General features: G+C 43.9%; 1 protein-coding gene across 2 annotated transcripts in view; it reads right to left on the bottom strand.

The window, feature by feature from the left end:
* The window catches only part of slc36a1 (solute carrier family 36 member 1), a 57,988-nt gene that overhangs the window by 21,699 nt on the left and 16,673 nt on the right, over nucleotides 1–19,616 (bottom strand). For both annotated transcript variants that reach the window (XR_014593235.1, XM_083915105.1), the window contains exons 9-11: nucleotides 17,251–17,349; nucleotides 13,874–14,040; nucleotides 10,195–10,364 (exon numbers count right to left, since the gene is read on the bottom strand). Coding sequence is in view for 1 of the 2 variants with exons in the window: in XM_083915105.1 (XP_083771231.1) it covers nucleotides 10,195–10,364; nucleotides 13,874–14,040; nucleotides 17,251–17,349 (436 nt within the window). In the remaining variant the exon portion in view is untranslated. The remainder of the gene's footprint in view (nucleotides 1–10,194; nucleotides 10,365–13,873; nucleotides 14,041–17,250; nucleotides 17,350–19,616) is intronic.

The raw sequence follows: 19,616 nt of genomic DNA, 5'->3' as shown, positions 1-19,616 counted from the left end.
GATCAGTTAAATTTACTGCATAAGATATTTATATATCTCTACCTCTGTAAAACATCTTATTCTGGGCCCCATTTCCCTCGCGTACTGCATCTTTGCTGTCCCTGTTTCTCATAAACAATGCTGTCCAGTGAAGCATGAATAATATAAAGATCTTAAGCACTCCCCGGTGCTGAGAAACAGCAACTGTATCAAGCTCAACGTAGGATCACCACATTTATCTGCTATATTATAACACTTTCACAGCTTCTTCCAGGCTGATGTGATTTAAATTGCGGTTTTAACATCCATCAGTTAATGGAGGCTTTTAAGCAACGCACTCAACGTCGGCACAAGGGCGCAGACACATAACACCTACACAGAAAGTGACACTAATAGTATATTGCTGTAGGGGTTACACACTGCACCATGCTGGCAAGGCTACGCACGACCCATACACAAGTTAAAAGGGGGGAATTGAAGATCTAAGAAAACTTTAAAAAGCCAAAATGTATTTTACATAAGAATGTGCCTCTGAGGCAGCGAATCAAAGTTTGATGAGAAAAACTTTTTGACACTACATAGATAGTTAGCAGCGTTATAAAATAAGAGTTAGGACACTTAGAGCGCACTTACACTGTCCTTCCGTCCCGTGCCCCGTGCTTTAGGGTCCTTGTCCCCCCCTCCAGGCCCGTTTGTACTCACACTACCTGGGCCTCGGAGAATGCTTCTTGCTGCCTATACGTCATCACGCCGTAACACGTCACATGCATTGATGATGTCATGGCGATGCGTCGCTTTGTTTACAAATTTTTCCGTAGACCTCTGAGTTTTTGTGCGTCTTGTCGACTGTTTTTGATTATTTTCATCGACCAAATCTGCAGTAAACACTCCACCTCCGCATCACAACAACGTGAACCTTTCACCGCCATTGTTTTAAATGTCCGCGCATTGGTCCCTCCTTCTTTTTTCTCTGTCCCAACAGGCGCGCATAAATTACGTCGTAGGCCTCGTGCTCGTACATGTGCAAACACGCTTTACAAAAGCCCACCTCTCTCAGACGGGCCGTGGACGGTCGGCTGGCCGCAGTTATGCACGGAGCGGGTGCACTCACACTGGTCAAACGCACTAGGCTCTAGCTGAAAAACCTGTTTTGGCCCGGTGCGGAAGGACAGTGTGAGTGCGCCCTCACAGTACAGAAGTGGAACCTGTGTGGCCCCTACCTTCTTCTAGTTTGTGCCCATTATTTAAACAAAAATACAATGTGGGCCACTTTAGTTTGTGTAACAAGATGATGTGGTGACACCTTTTAGTCAGACACCATGAGGGGTTGCGACCCTCAGATCAGTTTTCTTTGCAGGATCCACTCTCTGTGGACGTGTAAATCTCTTTTGGAATGAAGATCCTAGGAAATATATAGAAATGTGGACCTGTTTTCATCCTCCTTATGCTCATAGGCAGGCCATTGATCTTATTGTGCTCGCTCTAAACTCAATTACTTTTTTCTTTAGGTGTTTTGAAAACCTCCTTTAGCCTTTCTGTCTTTAATGAGCAGCAGCAAAAACCAAAGTGAATCCTTAGAATGAGGTCCTGGTTAGTGTCATGACTTGATTTGTACCATCAATCTCATTTCGCCTACGAATGTAATCAAAGCTTCAGGCTCGCCGGTAGAATCAATCGAGCAACTTTTTAAGAAACTAAGTTGAGAAGGATGAAACATTTACTGGCTGAAACACTTAGTAATAGCATCCATCGGTTAATCCATTTATTTTGGGCCACTTTCCAAGTAGCCCAAATGCCTTTCTCCTCAGCCACGTCCTCCAGCTCTCTCTGGGGCATCCTGACGTGTTCCTATATAAGAGAATAACCCCCGTAGTTTGTTCTGGGTCTGCCTCTGAATCTCCCAACACATGACAGTCCAGTCCAGTCCAGTATGCCTCCAAGAAGAGGCTTCCACCACCACCTTAACAGCTTCATTACAGTCTTCATCATGGCATGCTGTAGAATGCCTCTATTACTGCAAACCCTGCACCAACCTGTCTGTTGATCTAATGCTCCACCCTACCCTCAATCACAAGACATAACAAGGCCACAAAACTAGTAAACTCCTTCACTTTGGGGCAGAAAATCATTCCCCGAGCAGACAGGCGCAATCCAGTTTTCCGATCGTAATGAAATCACACCGGGCTACAATCTTCCCGGGTCTAGAGGACATGGTCTGACGACAGAATTACATCATCAGCGAAAAGCAGAGATGCAATCATGTAGCCTGCAGACTGGACACACTCCACTCAAAAGATGCTTCTGAAGGTCCTGTGTGTGTGAATTAACTTCAGTCCAACACCAACTGAAAGAAAGACTCCGGTCATACAAGTCGCAGCGTCCACAAAACCCAATCATAAGCCTTCTTTGAGTCTACAAAGCCCTTTAATGCTTCTAATGTCTTCAAGGGGCTTTCAGACCGCCACACAGAAACTCGTCTTCAGTCATTTCACCCAGAGGAGGCGGCAGACTAACCGAGGCCTTCTCATTTAATGTTCGATTCCCAAGACAAATCACAGCAACAAAACAGCGGTGCTTGGTCAGTGGAAAACAATGGCGGCTAGGTCCCAAACTGTCTCAAATTCTAAATCAAAGGGTCTTTTTCGGCACTTAGGGCGCACTCGCACTGTCCTTCCGCACCGGACCAAAACAGGTTTTTCGAGTCAAGCCTAGTGCGTTTGACCAGTGTGAGTGCAACCGCTCTGCGCCTAGCTACGGCCAGCTGGCCGTCCACGGCCTGTCTGAGAGAGGTGGGCTTTTGTAGAGCGCGTTTGCACATGTACGAGCATGAGCGTGCGCACGTTTACGAGCACGAGCACGAGGCCTACGACGGTTCTGATGTAATTTATGTGCGCCTGTTGGGACATAGAAAATAGAAGGAGGGACCATGCGCGGACATTTAAAACAACAACAATGGCGGCGAAAGGTTCACGTTGGTGTGATGCGGAGGTGGAGTGTTTACTGCAGATTTGGTCGATGAAAAGATTCAAAAACAGTCGACAAGACGCACAAAAACTCCGAGGTCTACGGAAAGATCTGGAAACAAAGCCACGCATCGCCATGACGTCATCAATGCGTGTGACGTGTTACGCCGTGATGACGTATAGGCAGCAAGAAGCATTCTCCGAGGCCCAGGTAGTGTGAGTACAAACGGGCCTGGAGGGGGGGACAAGGACCCTAAAGCACGGGGCACGGGACGGAAGGACAGTGTGACTGCGCCCTTACATACATCAAATAAGCCATCGAAAGAGTTATTTTCGTGTATAAACTATTAATGGAGAAATCCCGACGAGTCGCTAACAGCCCAACGTGATTAGCTCGGGGCAGTACGGTGAAGGGTACTTGAGAGTTTATGAGGTCAAAGGAGAAATTAATGTTTCCTTGCGATTATATAATAACTTTAGAATAACTAAAAGAAAGCAGGTTTCTGTTGGCTAACACAGAATTTTAGAGTTCTGTAATAATAAAAAAATTGCCAATGAACAAAATCCAAATTCATTTCCATGCAGCCAAAGTTTCACAGGGATTGAAAATCTCAAACCCAGCAGATTTAGTGTGAACATAATGATGTTTAAATGGGTGGAGGTCTGTCTCCTACCGACCCCTACGTGCTCCCACACTGAATCAAAGCAATCTAACCGGGAAGGCAGGAGATGACAACAGACTTAGAGGATCCGCAGTCTTGGCTGAACGGTAATCAATAGCAATCGGAGGACTATTGCTGCTATGAAAAAGCCTTGGCAGAGATATAAAAGGGAGTTTGTTGCTGCCTGAAATTGTGGGAGGAAGGAGAATGGATGGGGGAATGTTAGAGAGAGGAGAAGTGTGGCTGGTAAGTTGCTGGTTTTCATTAACATTCACGTGAAACCTGCTACACATACACAGAGACACACACACAAACTCAACTGACCCTACAGAAAGGGCATCCTCCGGTCCACATACCTGCATACGTACACACTCAAATGTTGATGTTCATACATGCAAACTAGAGATGTTTCGATAACACTTTTTCCTTCCCTACAGCAAATCTAATAACTAAACTTGTGTATCAGCCAAGCCCCCACCACAGCCATTTTCTGTTTGATCCAATACGGAAGTGCCAGAAACTGCAGTTCTCAGAGTGTCCACTAGGGGCAGGTTTCATAAAAGAGCAGTATCTCATTGACCCCCATGTTAAACAGGCCGTTTACACAGCATCATTAAACCTGTTTAAGGCCCTGGTACAAAAAAACATCCTTGTCTGTATGTTTAGGTCATATCTCCATGACAACACTAGGCTAGTTTTTATTTTATTGGAGGTTAAAGTTTTTGAATAATTAGGGGCTTGAGTGACAGCTAGGTTCTGGCCCTCACTTCTCCACGTCAGCTAGATGGACGTATCTCCCTCCCCCCCACGTCACATCAATGCCCTTCTTTGGTCAGAGGAAATGAGACGGAGTCAAAGTCTGACAAGATGGCGACTCCTGTAGGCGAGGACGATTGGATCAAGTTGAGAGAACAGATGGGTATGCTACGTCCATTTTTTTATACAGTCTATGTTATCAGCTGATACGGAGTACAGATCTCGTGCCGTTGCATAAAAAAAAATATATATATATACAAATACCTGTATATGTTCTTCTTCTTTATTAAAAGCTGTATATTATTAACCCTGTTTGGATGTGATATGGCTCACAGTAAACTCTCACTCTAAGGTTAGACGTGTTTGCCAATAGCAATACTGATACCAGCATTTCAGGCCGCATCTGACGCATTTCCAGTACGGGAATAGGTTTTCAAAAACTGCAAACTGCAGAAACTCATTCAGAAGATGGTAAAAAAAAAGGATCTTAACACAAGAATCATGCAAAAAATATCATCTAAATAAATCATATGCAACATAAAAACAAATGAGAAGCCTCTGTGTTAATTCAACTCAACTGTGTCTGACACACACACGCAAACACACACACACACACACAAACACACACATATACATCCAATTACCGCTTCACTGAGAGCAGCAGTCCAATCTGCCGGCCTCACCATCTCATCTCTCACTGGGCTGTTTAGAAATAATTGTAAATGTAGTGTTGGATATTGACGTCAGAAAAAAACAGTCTGCATTATTAAGCTGCCTCAACAGAACCTACAGCAAATGTAGAGAAATCTGAAAACACCACATTGTTCTGTTTGCATTCACTGTGAAAAAAACTACTCAAGGAATAAATAAGGGGCCTTCCACGCAATCACCACAAAAGACACCCAAGGGCGTTTAGAATCGGAGTGATTAAAAAGGGACAGTGATTTTCAACTAGACAGAGGACTAACAGAGGCAGAGGAGCAGCTATTACCCACTGAAAATAGAGAACCAACATGTGAAAGATTCATTCAGCCACTAAACGGCTCCGAGCGGCTCTGCTGATACAGGTGGGACTGCACCGCAGAAACTTTCTCTGAAAACCAAAAACATTTACAGGGATTTAACCGACATTTCCACCACCAGAGACATAAAAGTAATTCCTCTATGATGGTTAAAATAAGTCCCTACTTCAGGAACTGTCATTCACAAAATAAAGGAAGAAGTGTGTGCGATAAATGATGACATTAGGACGAGGGATGGACATGTTCGGATCATTATTAGTGTTAAAAACAAGGTTAGACTTTGATGTCCACAGAGGGAGAGACAACCAGAAAGAGTGTGTGAACAAGAGAGAGATTCAGAGAGATAACTAGGAGAGTAAAGGAAGAGCACTTGGTAAACTTGGTAGTTTACTAAAGGATACAACAGAACCGTAAAACACAGTCGCTTTGGACCCTCTGAATCCTTTTCAATCATTCATTCCGAAGGCTGCCAAAAGAATCAACCCTTTAATTCTTTTAGAAAATAACCCACGTTTAATAGAATCAAAAGTATCAAAGCTTTAAAAAAAGCTTGGATGCACAGATGAAACAATGGGAAATATAATTGACTGCGCGTGGAGCGTGAGTTTGGCCAGAGCAGCCGGGGCGGTGCTGCAGTCGCTCTACCGCACCGTTGTGATGAAAAGAGAGCTGAGGAAGGCAAAGCTCTGGATCTACCGGTCAGTCCTGGTTCCTACCCTCACCTGTGGTCATGAAAGCTGGGTCAGGACCCAAAGAACCAGGTCGCGGGTACAAGTGGCCGAAAGAGGGGGGCTGGAGTCTCCCTTAGAGAGAGGGGGAGAAGTTCAGCATCCGTGAGGAACTCGGAGTAGAGCCGCTGCTCCTTTGTGTTGAAAGGAGCCAGTTGAGGTGGTTCAGGATCATCTGGTAAGGATGAACCCTGGGCGCCTCCCTAGGGAGGTGTTCCAGGCACGTCCAGCTGGGAGGAGGCCTCGGGGAAGACCCAGGACCAGGTGGAGAGATTAGATCTCCACACTGGCCTGGGAACGCCTCAGGATCCCCCAGTTAGAGCTGGTTAATGTGGCCCGGGAAAGGGAAGTTTGGGGTCCCCTGCTAAAGCTGCTGTCCCCACGACCCGACCCCAGATAAGCGGTTGAAGATGAGATGAGATCAGATGAGATGAGATGAGATGCGCGTTGGTGTGTGTTCAGTGTACAGTAGTGACAGACAGATACATTGGCCGGCCGATATCATCAGACGATATAATCGGATGATATTTGGAACTAAATTGAGAGAGCAAAATTGAGAGAGCAAAAGTAGCATCGGCTCCAAATATCGGTTCTAGAAAATCGTGAGTCTGTATAGGTCACGGGTGGTCAATGCCGATCCTGGAGAGCCACTGTCCTGCATGTTTTAGGTTTCTCTCTGCTCTGACACACCTGATTCTAATGATTTGCTCGTTATCAAGCAGCTGATGCTCGTCACAGTTTGATTAGTGTTAGACTCAGGTGTGTTAGGGTAGGGAGAAACCTAAAACATGCAGGACAGAGGTTCTCCAGGACCGGAATTGCCCACCCCTGGTATAGGTCTTATGGTAAAGCTGATGTAAAAAAAATTGTTATCGGCATCTGCCCTAAATTTCAGTGACTTTTTTCTGCACCACAGTGTGCCAAGGATTTTTGTTTTTTAAATTTGAACCGTGGTGTTGAAAGAGGTTTTATTATTCTAGTATTGTAAGTAAGTAGGTTTAAAATGCTGCTGGTGTGACGACCTTGTTCATTATATCCACCGTACTTTTTCCTGTTATCTGACCGATCGGCCAATTACACACGTTTATTCAGATGTTGGGGAAACAGTAAAGTGCAAAGGGGACATAATTACTAGTTTAGTTCAAGGGGCTCAGTACCTGGAACTAATTGCTCGCTGAGGGTGAGTCATAGTTGCTTCCACCTCCCTCCCGTTAGCAGAGCTGGGAAATCAGCTGAAACTGCTGTAACTGAGGAATGAGAGGAGTCTTTCAGCGGCAAATTAAAAGATTCAAACCAGCGGACTTCTGAGTGTATATTTGCTTCTCAGGTTTCAGTTCTCCCTGAAGTCCTGTCCACATATACTAAACTATTACGTGCACCAACATGGCTGCTGTTATACTGTTTTCAAGAGTCGATTACTTCCATTTTTACCTCCCTATGAAACAAAGATAGAGTTGTTTAAAGCAGAGGCAGATCTTATTAGATGCGTGCTTGCACAGTGTAAGCCGCTTGTCATTTTGTGACTCATAAAAAACAAACCAACATTCATTTGTTGGCTGGGATCCCTTTTAAGTGCCAGCTGGCGTGCTGATTGTCAAGACTCGATTCTTTTTAGAAGAATGAACCTAATAAAAAATACAATAAAAGAAAGTAGGCACACGGCAGAAGTGAGTTCAAAAGCTTTACAGCAGCCAGGAAGGAAGCACAACACAGACGGCAATTTCTTTTTCCTGCTGAGGACTGAAATAAAGTCGTTCTGCTGAACTTTATGCACCGCGCTGCATCGGAATACGCAATGAAAAGAAGATGGAAATCAGTATGCTGGTTTGAAGCCGGGGACCAGGGAATGCTGCGTATCACAGCGCGTCCTGCATTCGTGCACGGAAACTAAACTGACGGGAACTTATTTCACTTCAAGAAGTTGAGTTGAGGAGGAACTTGGGCTGCAGCATGAGGGTCTTTGCTTCTTTGGTTTGTTTGTTCATACAGATGCAACAGATGCAACAGTGGCATTGTGGGAAAGCACACTATTCCACTATTATTCTAAATATGACAATCACGCTAATAGTGTATTCTCTTCGGATATTCCGAATTAGGTCTCATCTAGGAGCATTCTTTGGACATGTTTACAGCACATTCACTCGCGTCTCTATGGGCCTTTTACTGCAGTTTGTGACACACAACCTCTTGCCCGTTTACAGACAGCTCTGTGCGCTGTTGATCACAAACCGACCAGCCATTGGTTTGCAAGACTGCAGGTTTCCAGGTACGTGCATCGAAAAAGGGAGGCTGTGTTCGCAAGGTCCAACAATGTCCGGCACCATGACAAACCCTATTGTATAAACTGCATTTGAACATGATTGTTAGGATAATTATAACAATCACTTTCATTAGCCATGTAAACAGCTTAGTAGGAATACTGTCTTTTTCAGAATAAGGGCAAAATAATGCATATTTTATGCATGGAAACATTGCCAGTAATTAGATAATAATCTGTACCATTCATGTCTCATCAGTGCATGTTACTAATTCAACTTCTTCCCCGGAGTTGTTTGTGCTTTGTCGTCTCGCAGGTCTCCTGATGGTGGCGGTGCCTGCTGCCGTGGTCCTGCATGACGCTTCCTGCTGCTGTTATAATCTATCACCTTAGCTGTGCTTGTTTCTACTATTCTGTTGTATTAATCAGGCATATTCACATTACTATAGATATTATTATAGTTACTGGAAGTGTCTCTCTCTCTGTCCATCTGTCTGTCTTTTCTCTCTCTCTCTCTCCTTCTCTTTCTCTCTCCGGTGCAGACAGATGTCCGTCCTCCACAGAGCTGGGTCTGTCTGACGTTCCTGTCTGTTATAGTGAAGGTTTTCAACGCCACCGTACTCTACGGGGGAATTGTTGGGTCTCTGTAAATCATAAATAAGTCATAGAGTGTGGTCTTAACCTAGTTTGTAAAGTGTCCTGAGATAACTTTTGTTATGATGTGGCACTATAAATAAAATTGAATAATAAGTAATAAATTTGGATAAGTAATACATTTGAGTCAGAGTTAATCTTGGCTCAGTTAGTCAATGATGGCAGTGCTGCAGTTTAGGTACTACAAACATTACTGACATGCTCTTAACTTTTTTATAAAAATGCTGCCAATGGGGCGGCCGGTGGCTAAGTGGTTAGAGCAGCCGCCCCATGTAAAGAGGCTGAAGGTCCTCGAGGCAGCGGCCGCGGGTTTGACTACGACCTGCGGCCGGCCCTTTGCTGCATACCCATTTTAGCCGGCTCTGCGAGGGAGGGTGATACGAGCTCCGTTGGAGGAATCGGAGAACACTGAGCGGAGGGGTTTGGTTGGGGGGTCGGGATGCTTTTTTCAAATCTTTCTCAGAGGCTCAACTGATTTTCAGAATCTTGATCAGAGCTTTGGGACAAACTACGAAAATTAATAATAATAATTCATGCATTAACTGGTTAAACATGGGGTCCCATCCTTTTGGATTGTGACCTCTTAGGGCTCAACACTAAACTGTCACTTTATTTAAAGCTATAATACATTAAGTATATAATTAAAGATACTATGGAGTAATACGTCAGCTTAATAATGACATTTTGATACAAAATACTCCACAATTAACAAATGCCCTTTGTTGGATTAGGGTCATCTGGTTCTTTGCACAGACGAACGTCTTAAGTTGCTTGCCCACTGTCTCTAAAACAGTTTCTGCACATGCGGTCGTCCCACTGGCGACTTTTATTGTCAAGCCCCGCCCCGATTTAATTAAGAAATGTCTACTTGCAACCAATCTTTCAGTTTGCGTGTGTCTATATTTTGTGACCAGTCCGATTACAGAATGGTTCTCTAAAAGTCTTCAGAGGCTGAATGAGGAAAAATAAGTAGAAGTGCAAAAGAAAGCAGAGATTAGAGGAAAGTCCAAAGTGTTGCAGACACTTCTTCTGCTTTCCTACCCTGTTAATCATCTCACTGCACCAGAGATGAATCCATGGAGCAATAATTACGTCTTTCACTGAATCCAACGTAATGATTCAGCCTCCGGGGGATGGAAGCCTGCATTATTTTGTCGGCTGGTCGGTACTTACATGTGAAGATGACCAAGACGGTGCGGAGCAGCAGGTCGACGGGTTTCTCCCACCTCTCTGACACACGAGCCACGACCGGTGGAATGAGAATCTCTGCTGGAACGTAGAACTGCAGGGCGAAGGTGATGAAAATGCCAAAACAGTAGAGGAGCTTCACCGCCTGGTACGTCCTGGAAGCAATGATTGAGAGAAGAAGGCGGATTAAATTCACAGGACAACAAAGTGTCACAGAAATACGGACGGGAATCAAGAACCGGTAACAAACTGGAATCAGAACTGGAATCGTATCTTTCTGTGCTTTTCAATTCCTTTCATCGATGCTGCCACTGGACACCTGCAAAAAGGAGTCATGGTGTAGAGCAGGGGTCTGCAAAAGAGCAATTAACCCGCTCTAACTGGGGGATCCTGAGGCGTTCCCAGGCCAGTGTGGAGATATAATCTCTCCACCTGGTCCTGGGTCTTCCCTGAGGCCTCCTCCCAGCTGGACGTGCCTGGAACACCTCCCTAGGGAGGCGCCCAGGGTTCATCCTTACTAGATGATCCTGAACCACCTCAACTGGCTCCTTTCAACACAAAGGAGCAGCGGCTCTACTCCGAGTTCCTCACGGATGCTAAACTTCTCCCCCTCTCTCTAAGGGAGACTCCAGCCCCCCTCCTGAGAAAACACATTTCGGCCGCTTGTGTTGTATCATAGATTATTTGCTTGTATTGCACTGTAAACTAATTGGACCGGGAGAATAAATACTGGCATTTGTGTCTGTCCCTACAGAGAAAAGTGCCTTAAACAGACGAAATGAGAAGTGCAGAGTAGCAAAGTTACAGCTAGAATCTTGCAGAAAAGCAGCAAATCTAAAACACTTCATGGTCAAGATCCATCAAAAAGCAAATAAGAGGAAGAAGAACCGACCGGCCGTCCCTGTAAAACAAAGAGGACGCTGTCTTTTGCACGTTTTTATATTAAACGGAGATGCTCGTAATTATAGCCTTTGAGTTTTCAACCTCATTCAAAAGCAAATTTATTCCACTAATTAGCAGCATGAGTCGAATCCCGGGCGGCATTTTAAAAGACATCCATCACCTGCCTCTGTGCCGACAGTTACAAGTAATGAGGAAAAAAAAAATCCAATCAAGAGTATTTGCTTTTATTACATTTATCCCTAAAAAGGAAGAAACTCAATGAGTACACATTGTGTCTGAGCTTTGTCCTCAGAGAGAGGAAGATGAATTGTGTTAATCCGTCTACAAACAAGACGTGAACACACACACCACTGATTGATGATTACTGCTTTATTTGTAAGGTGCGGAGATGAATGAGTAACTCCCTGTCTGTCGGTGCTGAGCTCTGCAGGAGGTGATAATCTGAGGTGTTTGAATAGACGTGTTAAAACACAGTTTCAATATTGAAAACATTTTGTCTCAGCTCTCGTGTATTCTGAACACTGGGAGGGACCGGGGAGGGCCTGCGTGGAAGTGTTGGGTTGTTTTACATTCAGAAAAGCAGCGAACCAGTTTTCTGAAAAATGAGGAGTCAGCTTGGTCCGGTACGACCGCTAGAGCTGAACAAACAGTCACTTTTACAAATTCACATTTCAAACTGAGTTGCTGTGCCCACTCCTGCACCCAAAATGGCAGTTCTATGCTCAAATACTATCACCCCGGGTTTGCTGTGCAATATTCTCATTAAAGCCAAACTAATTCAAGAATAGGGCGACAGGGTGGTATTGGTGGTTGGCACTGTCGCCTCACAGCGAGAGGGTTGCTGGTTCGAATCCCAGCTGGGGCCCTTCTGTGTGGAGTTTGCATTTTCTCCCCGTGTCTGCGTGGGTTTTCTCCGGGTTCTCCGGTTTCCTCCCACAGTCCAAAGACGTGCAGGTGTTCGGTTCATTGATGACTCTAAATCACCCGTAGGTGTGTCGTCAGTCTCTGTTTGCCTCTATGTGCCCTGTGATAGACTGGCGTCCTGTCCAGGGTGGACCCCGCCTCATGCACGATGACAGCTGGGATCGGCTCCAGCGACCCCGACAGGGACAACCGGTTGAAGATGAATGAGTGGGAAATTCAGGAATATTTGCAATAAAATAGTTTACTTGATCAACTTACCACAAAATATTTGACACATGGTGAGTCTGGAGCTTACGAAGCCCTGCGAGTTCTGGGGTACGTTTTCCCTGTCATCAGGTGACAACGACCACACCGGGATGTCTTGTCCAAGTTTGTAGGACATAACTACATTTAGCAGCTTAAATCTATTTACGTTTACATTTTGGGTCAATTCTGTATTATCCAGGAGCTGCAGCACAGAGTTTGTTCACCACTGTGAAAATTACGAGTTCTGCATGTGACAGAAGTCTGGCTGAGCCGACTGCTTTGGTCCATGGGTCCAAAACGTGTTAAATTAGCTGCTAAAATTTTAATCTTTTTGTTGGTGAAATTACAAACTGTTGGGATATGGTCCCACTGTCTCAGGATGACTGACGGTGATCAACCACTGAGCCCGTATGATTTGACTTCCAGCTTTAGTAAGTCCGAGCGCTCAGTCAAGCATCGTGACCAAGAGGAGAAAGAGTCGTCACATTGCCGTTGTCCATAGTCTTGTGCCAACCCTACACCGTCTTGTATGGAGGTAGAGAGAGTTAAACGTCTTCTGAAGCTCGCCACTAGATGGCATCATAGGAACACGCTCACACAACTTTCTCATTTGCTTCAAAAGTCATCTAGAACTCCACCGTACTGTTGTCAATTTGATTGTATCACAATTGTCTTACACACATGAAAAGACACATACAACAAAGTCCAGGACTTATTTCCATTGTGGTCCTCAACACAAAGCATCCGGACAAGAAAGGCAAGACACTCAAGAGTGTGTGATAATCACTAAAAACATTTATCTTAAATAAAAATAAAAATGGAAACCGTAACTGTCCCCATGCTCTATTCAGCGACCCTCTCTAGTAACCAGGCCTTGATTCTCTTTTTAAAAGAGTTCAGTTGAACTGCCCTTATAACAATATAACTCTATTCTTGGTTGAGCACTTGCTTGCAGCCAAAAATTCATTAATTCATTCAGTCATCTTCAGCCTCTTGTTCCTGTCGGGGTCGTGGGGGGGCTGGAGCCGATCCCAGCTGAGGCGTGAGGCGGGGTCCACCCTGGACAGGACGCCAGTCTATCACAGGACACATAGAGACGAACAGAGACAGACAAGCATCCACACCTACGGGTGATTTAGAGTCATCAATGAACCGAACACCTGCACGTCTTTGGACTGTGGGAGGAAACCGGGGAACCCGGAGAAAACCCACGCAGACACGGGGACAACATGCAAACTCCACACAGAAGGGCCCCAGCCGGGATTCGAACTAGGAACCCTCTCGCTGTGAGGCGACAGTGCTAACCACCACACCAAATTACAGTCATTAAAAAAACAAAGTGTAAATGTTGAGAATCTTTCAGAATATCTTGAAAAACAGGCACCTGCTTTTATAAAGTCTATCCGATGGAGAGGTGAAAACGCCTTTTGAAACTTTCTTATACTTTCCACGTCTGCATCCAACAGAAGTTCTGACTCTGCATAAAATATGTACGGGCCAACACAAGTGTGAACGTGTCCCTATATGCAGACACAGACGTGTAAAAACCAGAAGCAGGTGCATTTGAGTCTCTGTGTTGGTGTTATCTTACCAGCAGTTTGGCAGGTTGAGAGTGATGCTCCCTCCTATGTGCTCTCCAAAGCACAGATATCCTATGGTGCCAAGGCTAATGTAGAGGAAGGTGACGATGCCCATCCCCACGTACAGAACCGAGAGGAAACCCTGAGGCCTCTGCATTTTGTTCTCCAGGGGAAGAACCTGCCGACCCAAAGAGACAAAGACACAACCAGACTGTCAACAGGACAACAGACCAGAATGAATGTATGTGTGAAACTCTCCTTTGACATTTGAACAACATCAGCGGTAACAGTCCAAACACTTAAAACCTAAATGTCTTTATGTTCCTGTGAGCTTTTCCATGTTAAAATGTCACTTCCTCTCAGGCTGTGATGTCTTGATTTTGGTTTCTTGACGTAATAATGAAGACTAAATGTGTGTTGACATTTCAGCAAAAGACCAAAGCTCTCTTGTACGGCACACAACGTATCGACTGTAATATGTGATGTTTTCTCCACACTCTGGATGCTGTTAATTGAATACCAAGGATGAATTCTCTTCTAAAGAACCATCTGAGCAGTTCATGTTAAAGGCATAAAAACGGGTCAGGGGTGAAAAAGGTGTGTGTGTGTGTGTGTGTGTGTGTGTGTGTGTGTGTGTGTGTGTGTGTGTGGGGGGGGGCGGGGGGGGGGTTAACGTTAACGTAAATGTAGAGTATTTTTTACAGCTCAGTGGGAAAGTGGTGATGAAGTTAGCATGATTTTCCTGAAAATGCCTTCTCAACTTAGACTCTTTACACACCGATATGGCTGCAGAGTGAACACAGGCTTCACAGTGAAAGTTTACGGTTCTCTGTGTCAACCTTTCTTTTTTTCAGAGTAGAAAGAAATTTAACCAGAGAGAAACGATTGAGAACAAAAATAGAGCGGAGCTTAGCGAGCTGTTGCCAAGAGGATTTAGAAACCAACAAAGAAGAGCGTAGCAAGAGCGGCAGGAGCCGCGCGCCGACAGGGCAAAAGCAAGTCCATCAGCATGCCGGTAGTTGACGCGCTGAGATCAGAGGACAGCAGTCAACATCGGCCACCACGGCCATGAATCACTGTTTCACACAGGCTTCATTTATACAGTCTATGCTTCTACTTCTACTCAAAGGGCCGGGACATATTCCATCATTCGTTCGCAGTTCACTCCTCCATGCCCCCCCACTTTAAAATTTCTTGGTTGGGTAAATTGTGGAGTGTAAATTTATATTTGTGTGTGTACACATGTATGTCTTATTTGCATTGTCATTCTGAATCCGTTTTGAGAGCATTGATCACGTGACTTGTCCCGGGTGCTTTTAAGGAGTGGTGTCTCCCACTCTGTCTCACGTCTGATGAAGTGCTGGGGGCCGGTGCATTAAAATCACTATTTGGAGCTGATTCTGGTGTACGGACTCCCCATTTACCCTTGTTCTGCTTTTTTACCCCGGCACCCAGTACTTCTCTTTTTGGATGTGCGTGCCTCTTCAACTTTCCTGCACTAAAAATGTACCTGCTTTGTGTGTTGACAAGAAAAGTGACCGCACGATGTTCATCTTTTCTCTCCATGCTCATAAAAATGCATAATCCATAAGTTCTGTGTATTAATTATTAAAAAGCGTTAATGCCTTAAGGACAATCAAATGCTATTAAATATGTTATTACCATTAAAAATGAAAATGATGGGTTATAATAGAAATACATTATACATGTATATACAGGACAAACAGGACATACAGTTAGTACATACTGATCTTATTCATCCCATTAAATAATTTGTTATTGATCCATAAGTAGACTTGGCATCACATATAATCAACATTTCAATCGAGACGGCATGCTTCAAAACGTAATTTACGTGAGGCTTGAGTAGAGCGCGATGCATGCTAATGGCTAATGGCACACAAACATGGCAGCGAGCGGTCCTGGAAGCCTTTCTTGCAACTAGATGTCAACACAGCTTAATAATACCTGAAATATGACGGATGACAAGGCTGCTTCACATTATAGTGGTTAATGGATTACGCTGATTGATGGTTTTAATTCAGTATATACATCCAGGCATCAGGCTTCTCCCTGATGTAAGTGATATGAACACACAGACAAGGTTAAGGAACCATTTCCCAGGAGAGAGTTTTTTGTGAAATATACAGAAAAGCACTCACCACTCACTAAAGGTCGTGTGATTATAGAGCTGGGATGCCTGAGGTGTAATATTTTCTTCATAACTGCTTTGACTTTGTGTTGGAGGTGTATGTATTGAATTTAGCAGCAGGCCCAGTATTTAATATCTATGTAACGTATTGTTATATGTCTGCTGTGTGGGCCTCGAGCCTGTATTTAAGTTTATATATTGACACATTTCACCCGCTCACAGCTCCACAAAATATAGACTTGACACCTAAAAGATTGCTGCAGGTCCGTTTTGCTCCGGGGAGTGATGCCGTGGAAGCTGAAGCTTTGGTAAACCCGCCTTCACGTGTCCTACCGTGCAGTTCATCCCACCAACAAGTGGAGTTTCAAACTAAATGCACACCTACAGGTTTACGTAGGTGATCTGAGTGAAGGGCTAAAATCCAGTTCAAATGTTCCAGGACATCAGATTATTTCCAGGATATTTGGTCAATTTAATCGATTACCAGGTGTTTCCATGACTGGAGAACTAAATTTACATTTCTTTCATGTTTTCCAGGACGCCTGGGAACCCTGATGGATTCCTGAATGGACCAAACGGCTCCTCCGCTCTTGAAATCATATTTAAGCTGTTCAGTAAGGAGACCCTGTCCCCATAATACTCGGCCTTTGCACATTGAAATACACTCATTATACAAGGTGTAAATGCAAAGACGCCTATTCAGATGCCATTGTAAAAGCTATTTCCTTAGTTTGATTATTATATTAATATTGTTTATTTTGTATTTAATTGTGTGTGCACTAGAGGCACTAAGCACCAGATCAAGCATATGTATTGGGCATTGATAAAGTTAGCAGGTGGTAGTGTCAGGTAATGCACGAGGAGGCACACAGTTGATTTAACAGAGCAATAGAGGGGCAGCATGAAATGTTTGTTTACTCTGAACTGGAAATTACCATAAGCAAAATATGAATCCTAATCAAACTGGTGCATTAGTTGCCTTTTGTGCAAGTTTTACAACTGAAAGAAATAGTCCCGGATAATCTATCCACATGAACATGTTCATGTAAATGTTCATGTTCATAACATGTGGGATTTAACTGTTTCAATGTCCAGGGTGGACCCCGCCTCACGCCCAATGTCAGCTGGGATCGGCTCCAGCCCCCCGTGACCCCGACAGGGACAAGCGGTTGAAGATGACTGTTAATTCGTTTAACCCCTGATTTATAATTCAGTCATCATCAGTGCGTCACTTACCACTCCGATCCCTTCGAAGGCAAAGATGGCCGTCCCAAAGAAGAGAGGGTAGTCTTTGAGTCTGCCCACTTTTGGGAGGTTGATGGGGTACGTGATGTTCTGCAGAGAAACCAGGAGAAAAAACATAAACATTAATACGACATTCTGCAGAAGCTGTATAACCCGAGACTCCCAGGGCGCGTTTGAGTTCAACCCCCCACTGGCTCTTTTGTTAAATCTGAACCAGACAACTGAACATGTCACATTTGTAGTCAAGAGGTCCGTTCGTTTAATCTGTCATCATATTAAAGAACGACACCTCGTGCTGAGAGGACACGGATTACATTAGCTTGTAATAAAATAATGTAATGTGATCAGGGCCTTTGGTAAGTAGCTGTGGAATAAGCAGCGTGTTGTAGAGGGACCCGTCATTACTGCAAAATAACACGAGCGGGAGAATAAAAAGGCAAGCCATTGAGATTCATCTCCAGCTGCTGAGAATGCCTCGGCAATTTCTTTGTTGCTTCCCCTTCCTTTTGTTTTTTATTGTCATGTAAAAGCAATTTTTATGTTTTCTTAACATCTTATGTTTAATGTATTCCCATCGCCCCGTGGAGCACTTTGAATTGCCTTGAATCGAATGGTCCTGAATAAGAAAAGGTCGCCTCTGCCTTCCCTCCCTTATGATTTCACTTTGGAAGAACACATTTCATGTTACTTATGCGACAACAACTCATGCTACGATTAAGTGAAGGTCGCAAGGGTGAACCAAATTCTTAAAACCATCATGTGGCTTCCTGCTACTATTATAATCTATCACCTTAGCTGTGCTTGTTTCTACTCTTCTGCTCTATTAATAAGTCATATTCACATTACTATAGATATTATTATAGTTACTGGAAGTGTGTCTGTCTCTGTCTTTGTGTCTGTCTTTGTCTCTCTCTGTCCATCTGTCCGTCTTTTCTCTCTCTCTCTCTCCTTCTCTTCCTCTCTCCGGTGCAGACAGATGTGCGTCCTCCACAGAGCTGGGTCTGTCTGACGTTCCTGTCTGTTATAGTGAAGGTTTTCGTCTCCACTGTACTCTACGGGGGAATTGTTGGGTCTCTGTAAATCATAAATAAGTCATAGAGTGTGGTCTTTACCTACTCTGTAAAGTGTCCTGAGATAACTGCTGTTATGATTTGACACTATAAATAAAATTGAATTGAATTAAAAAATATATTTGTATAGATTTTTGGGTTAAACAAGAGATAAAACACAGCAAGGGCAACAGAAGCAGGCCGAGTTACATGAGAGTCCGAGCTTCCAGACCTTTGTGCGAACAGCCTCTGTGCCCTCGCGTTCCCCCCACACTTCCTTGCTAAAGTGATTCATCAGCCACATGAAAACCTTATGGAGCACATATATCTCTTAGTGCTGAATCTTTGTAGGATTTCTGATGCAAGAAATTGCTTTTTTCAAGGCAAGGCCATTTCTCAGGGAGCACGGCTGCTGCTATATATCTGAAAAGCGCGGAAAGTGTATGATGAAATGCACAACGGCCGGAAAAAGCAGGTAATCTGGAGACTCTGTCGCTACCAGTTGTCCTGTTATCCATAAGAACCCCAGAAACCAATCAGCAGGGGAGAAACAAAGAGAAGGAGAGAAAAGTACGGGGGTTGTTTTAAACCTAGGAGAAGAAACGATCACGTGAAAATCATATCCCCAGATTCAGATTTTAGTCATGTACACAATTAATCTGTTCCTAACACACGACAGAACGGACCTGAATGTATTGTGTGTAGTGATTACTTGAGTGTTGGTGCCAAACTACACTTTTAACTGATTGGAGAAACTTTTGTCAGCCTGTCACGACCAAGTGAAACCTTTCCATTTTCAAATTTATAGATAATTAGATCTATTTAAGCAAACTAAGTAATCTGATATTCCGCAGATTTGAGTTTCATATTTTTATTCATCAAATTTTCTGATGAAGAAACCCAACTCTTTGTTTTCTTGAGGGTGTGCAGGACGAGGCACAGATAGAAAAAGTGTAATTGCACCAGCAGATAATAATCATCCCTACTCTGTTTGATATATTCAAATAAAATACATAAAAAAGCTTCACTTGCTTCACTTCACTAACTGTGAGGTTGGTTTCAGCAGCTGAAAAGTTTCAATACTGAACATATTTGATGAGATTTTTTTTTTATTTCGCCCCATAAAACTTGTTTCTATAATGACGTCTTTTGTTTTGTGTTTAAGTTGTATTTAACGAGGGGGGTCCGACTGAGATGATCTGGCCGAGACAGGCCGCAGCACAAATGCAAACACACAGTTACAGTCAGAAAACAGACAAGCGCAGACACAGGTGTTGTGTTGCCAGTCTTGGACATGTTGGTATTTGT

This window comes from Echiichthys vipera, assembly GCF_963691815.1.
Source record: "Echiichthys vipera genome assembly, chromosome: 6".
Classification (NCBI taxonomy): domain Eukaryota; kingdom Metazoa; phylum Chordata; class Actinopteri; order Perciformes; family Trachinidae; genus Echiichthys; species Echiichthys vipera.
This window is presented reverse-complemented; position numbering and strand designations above follow the sequence as displayed.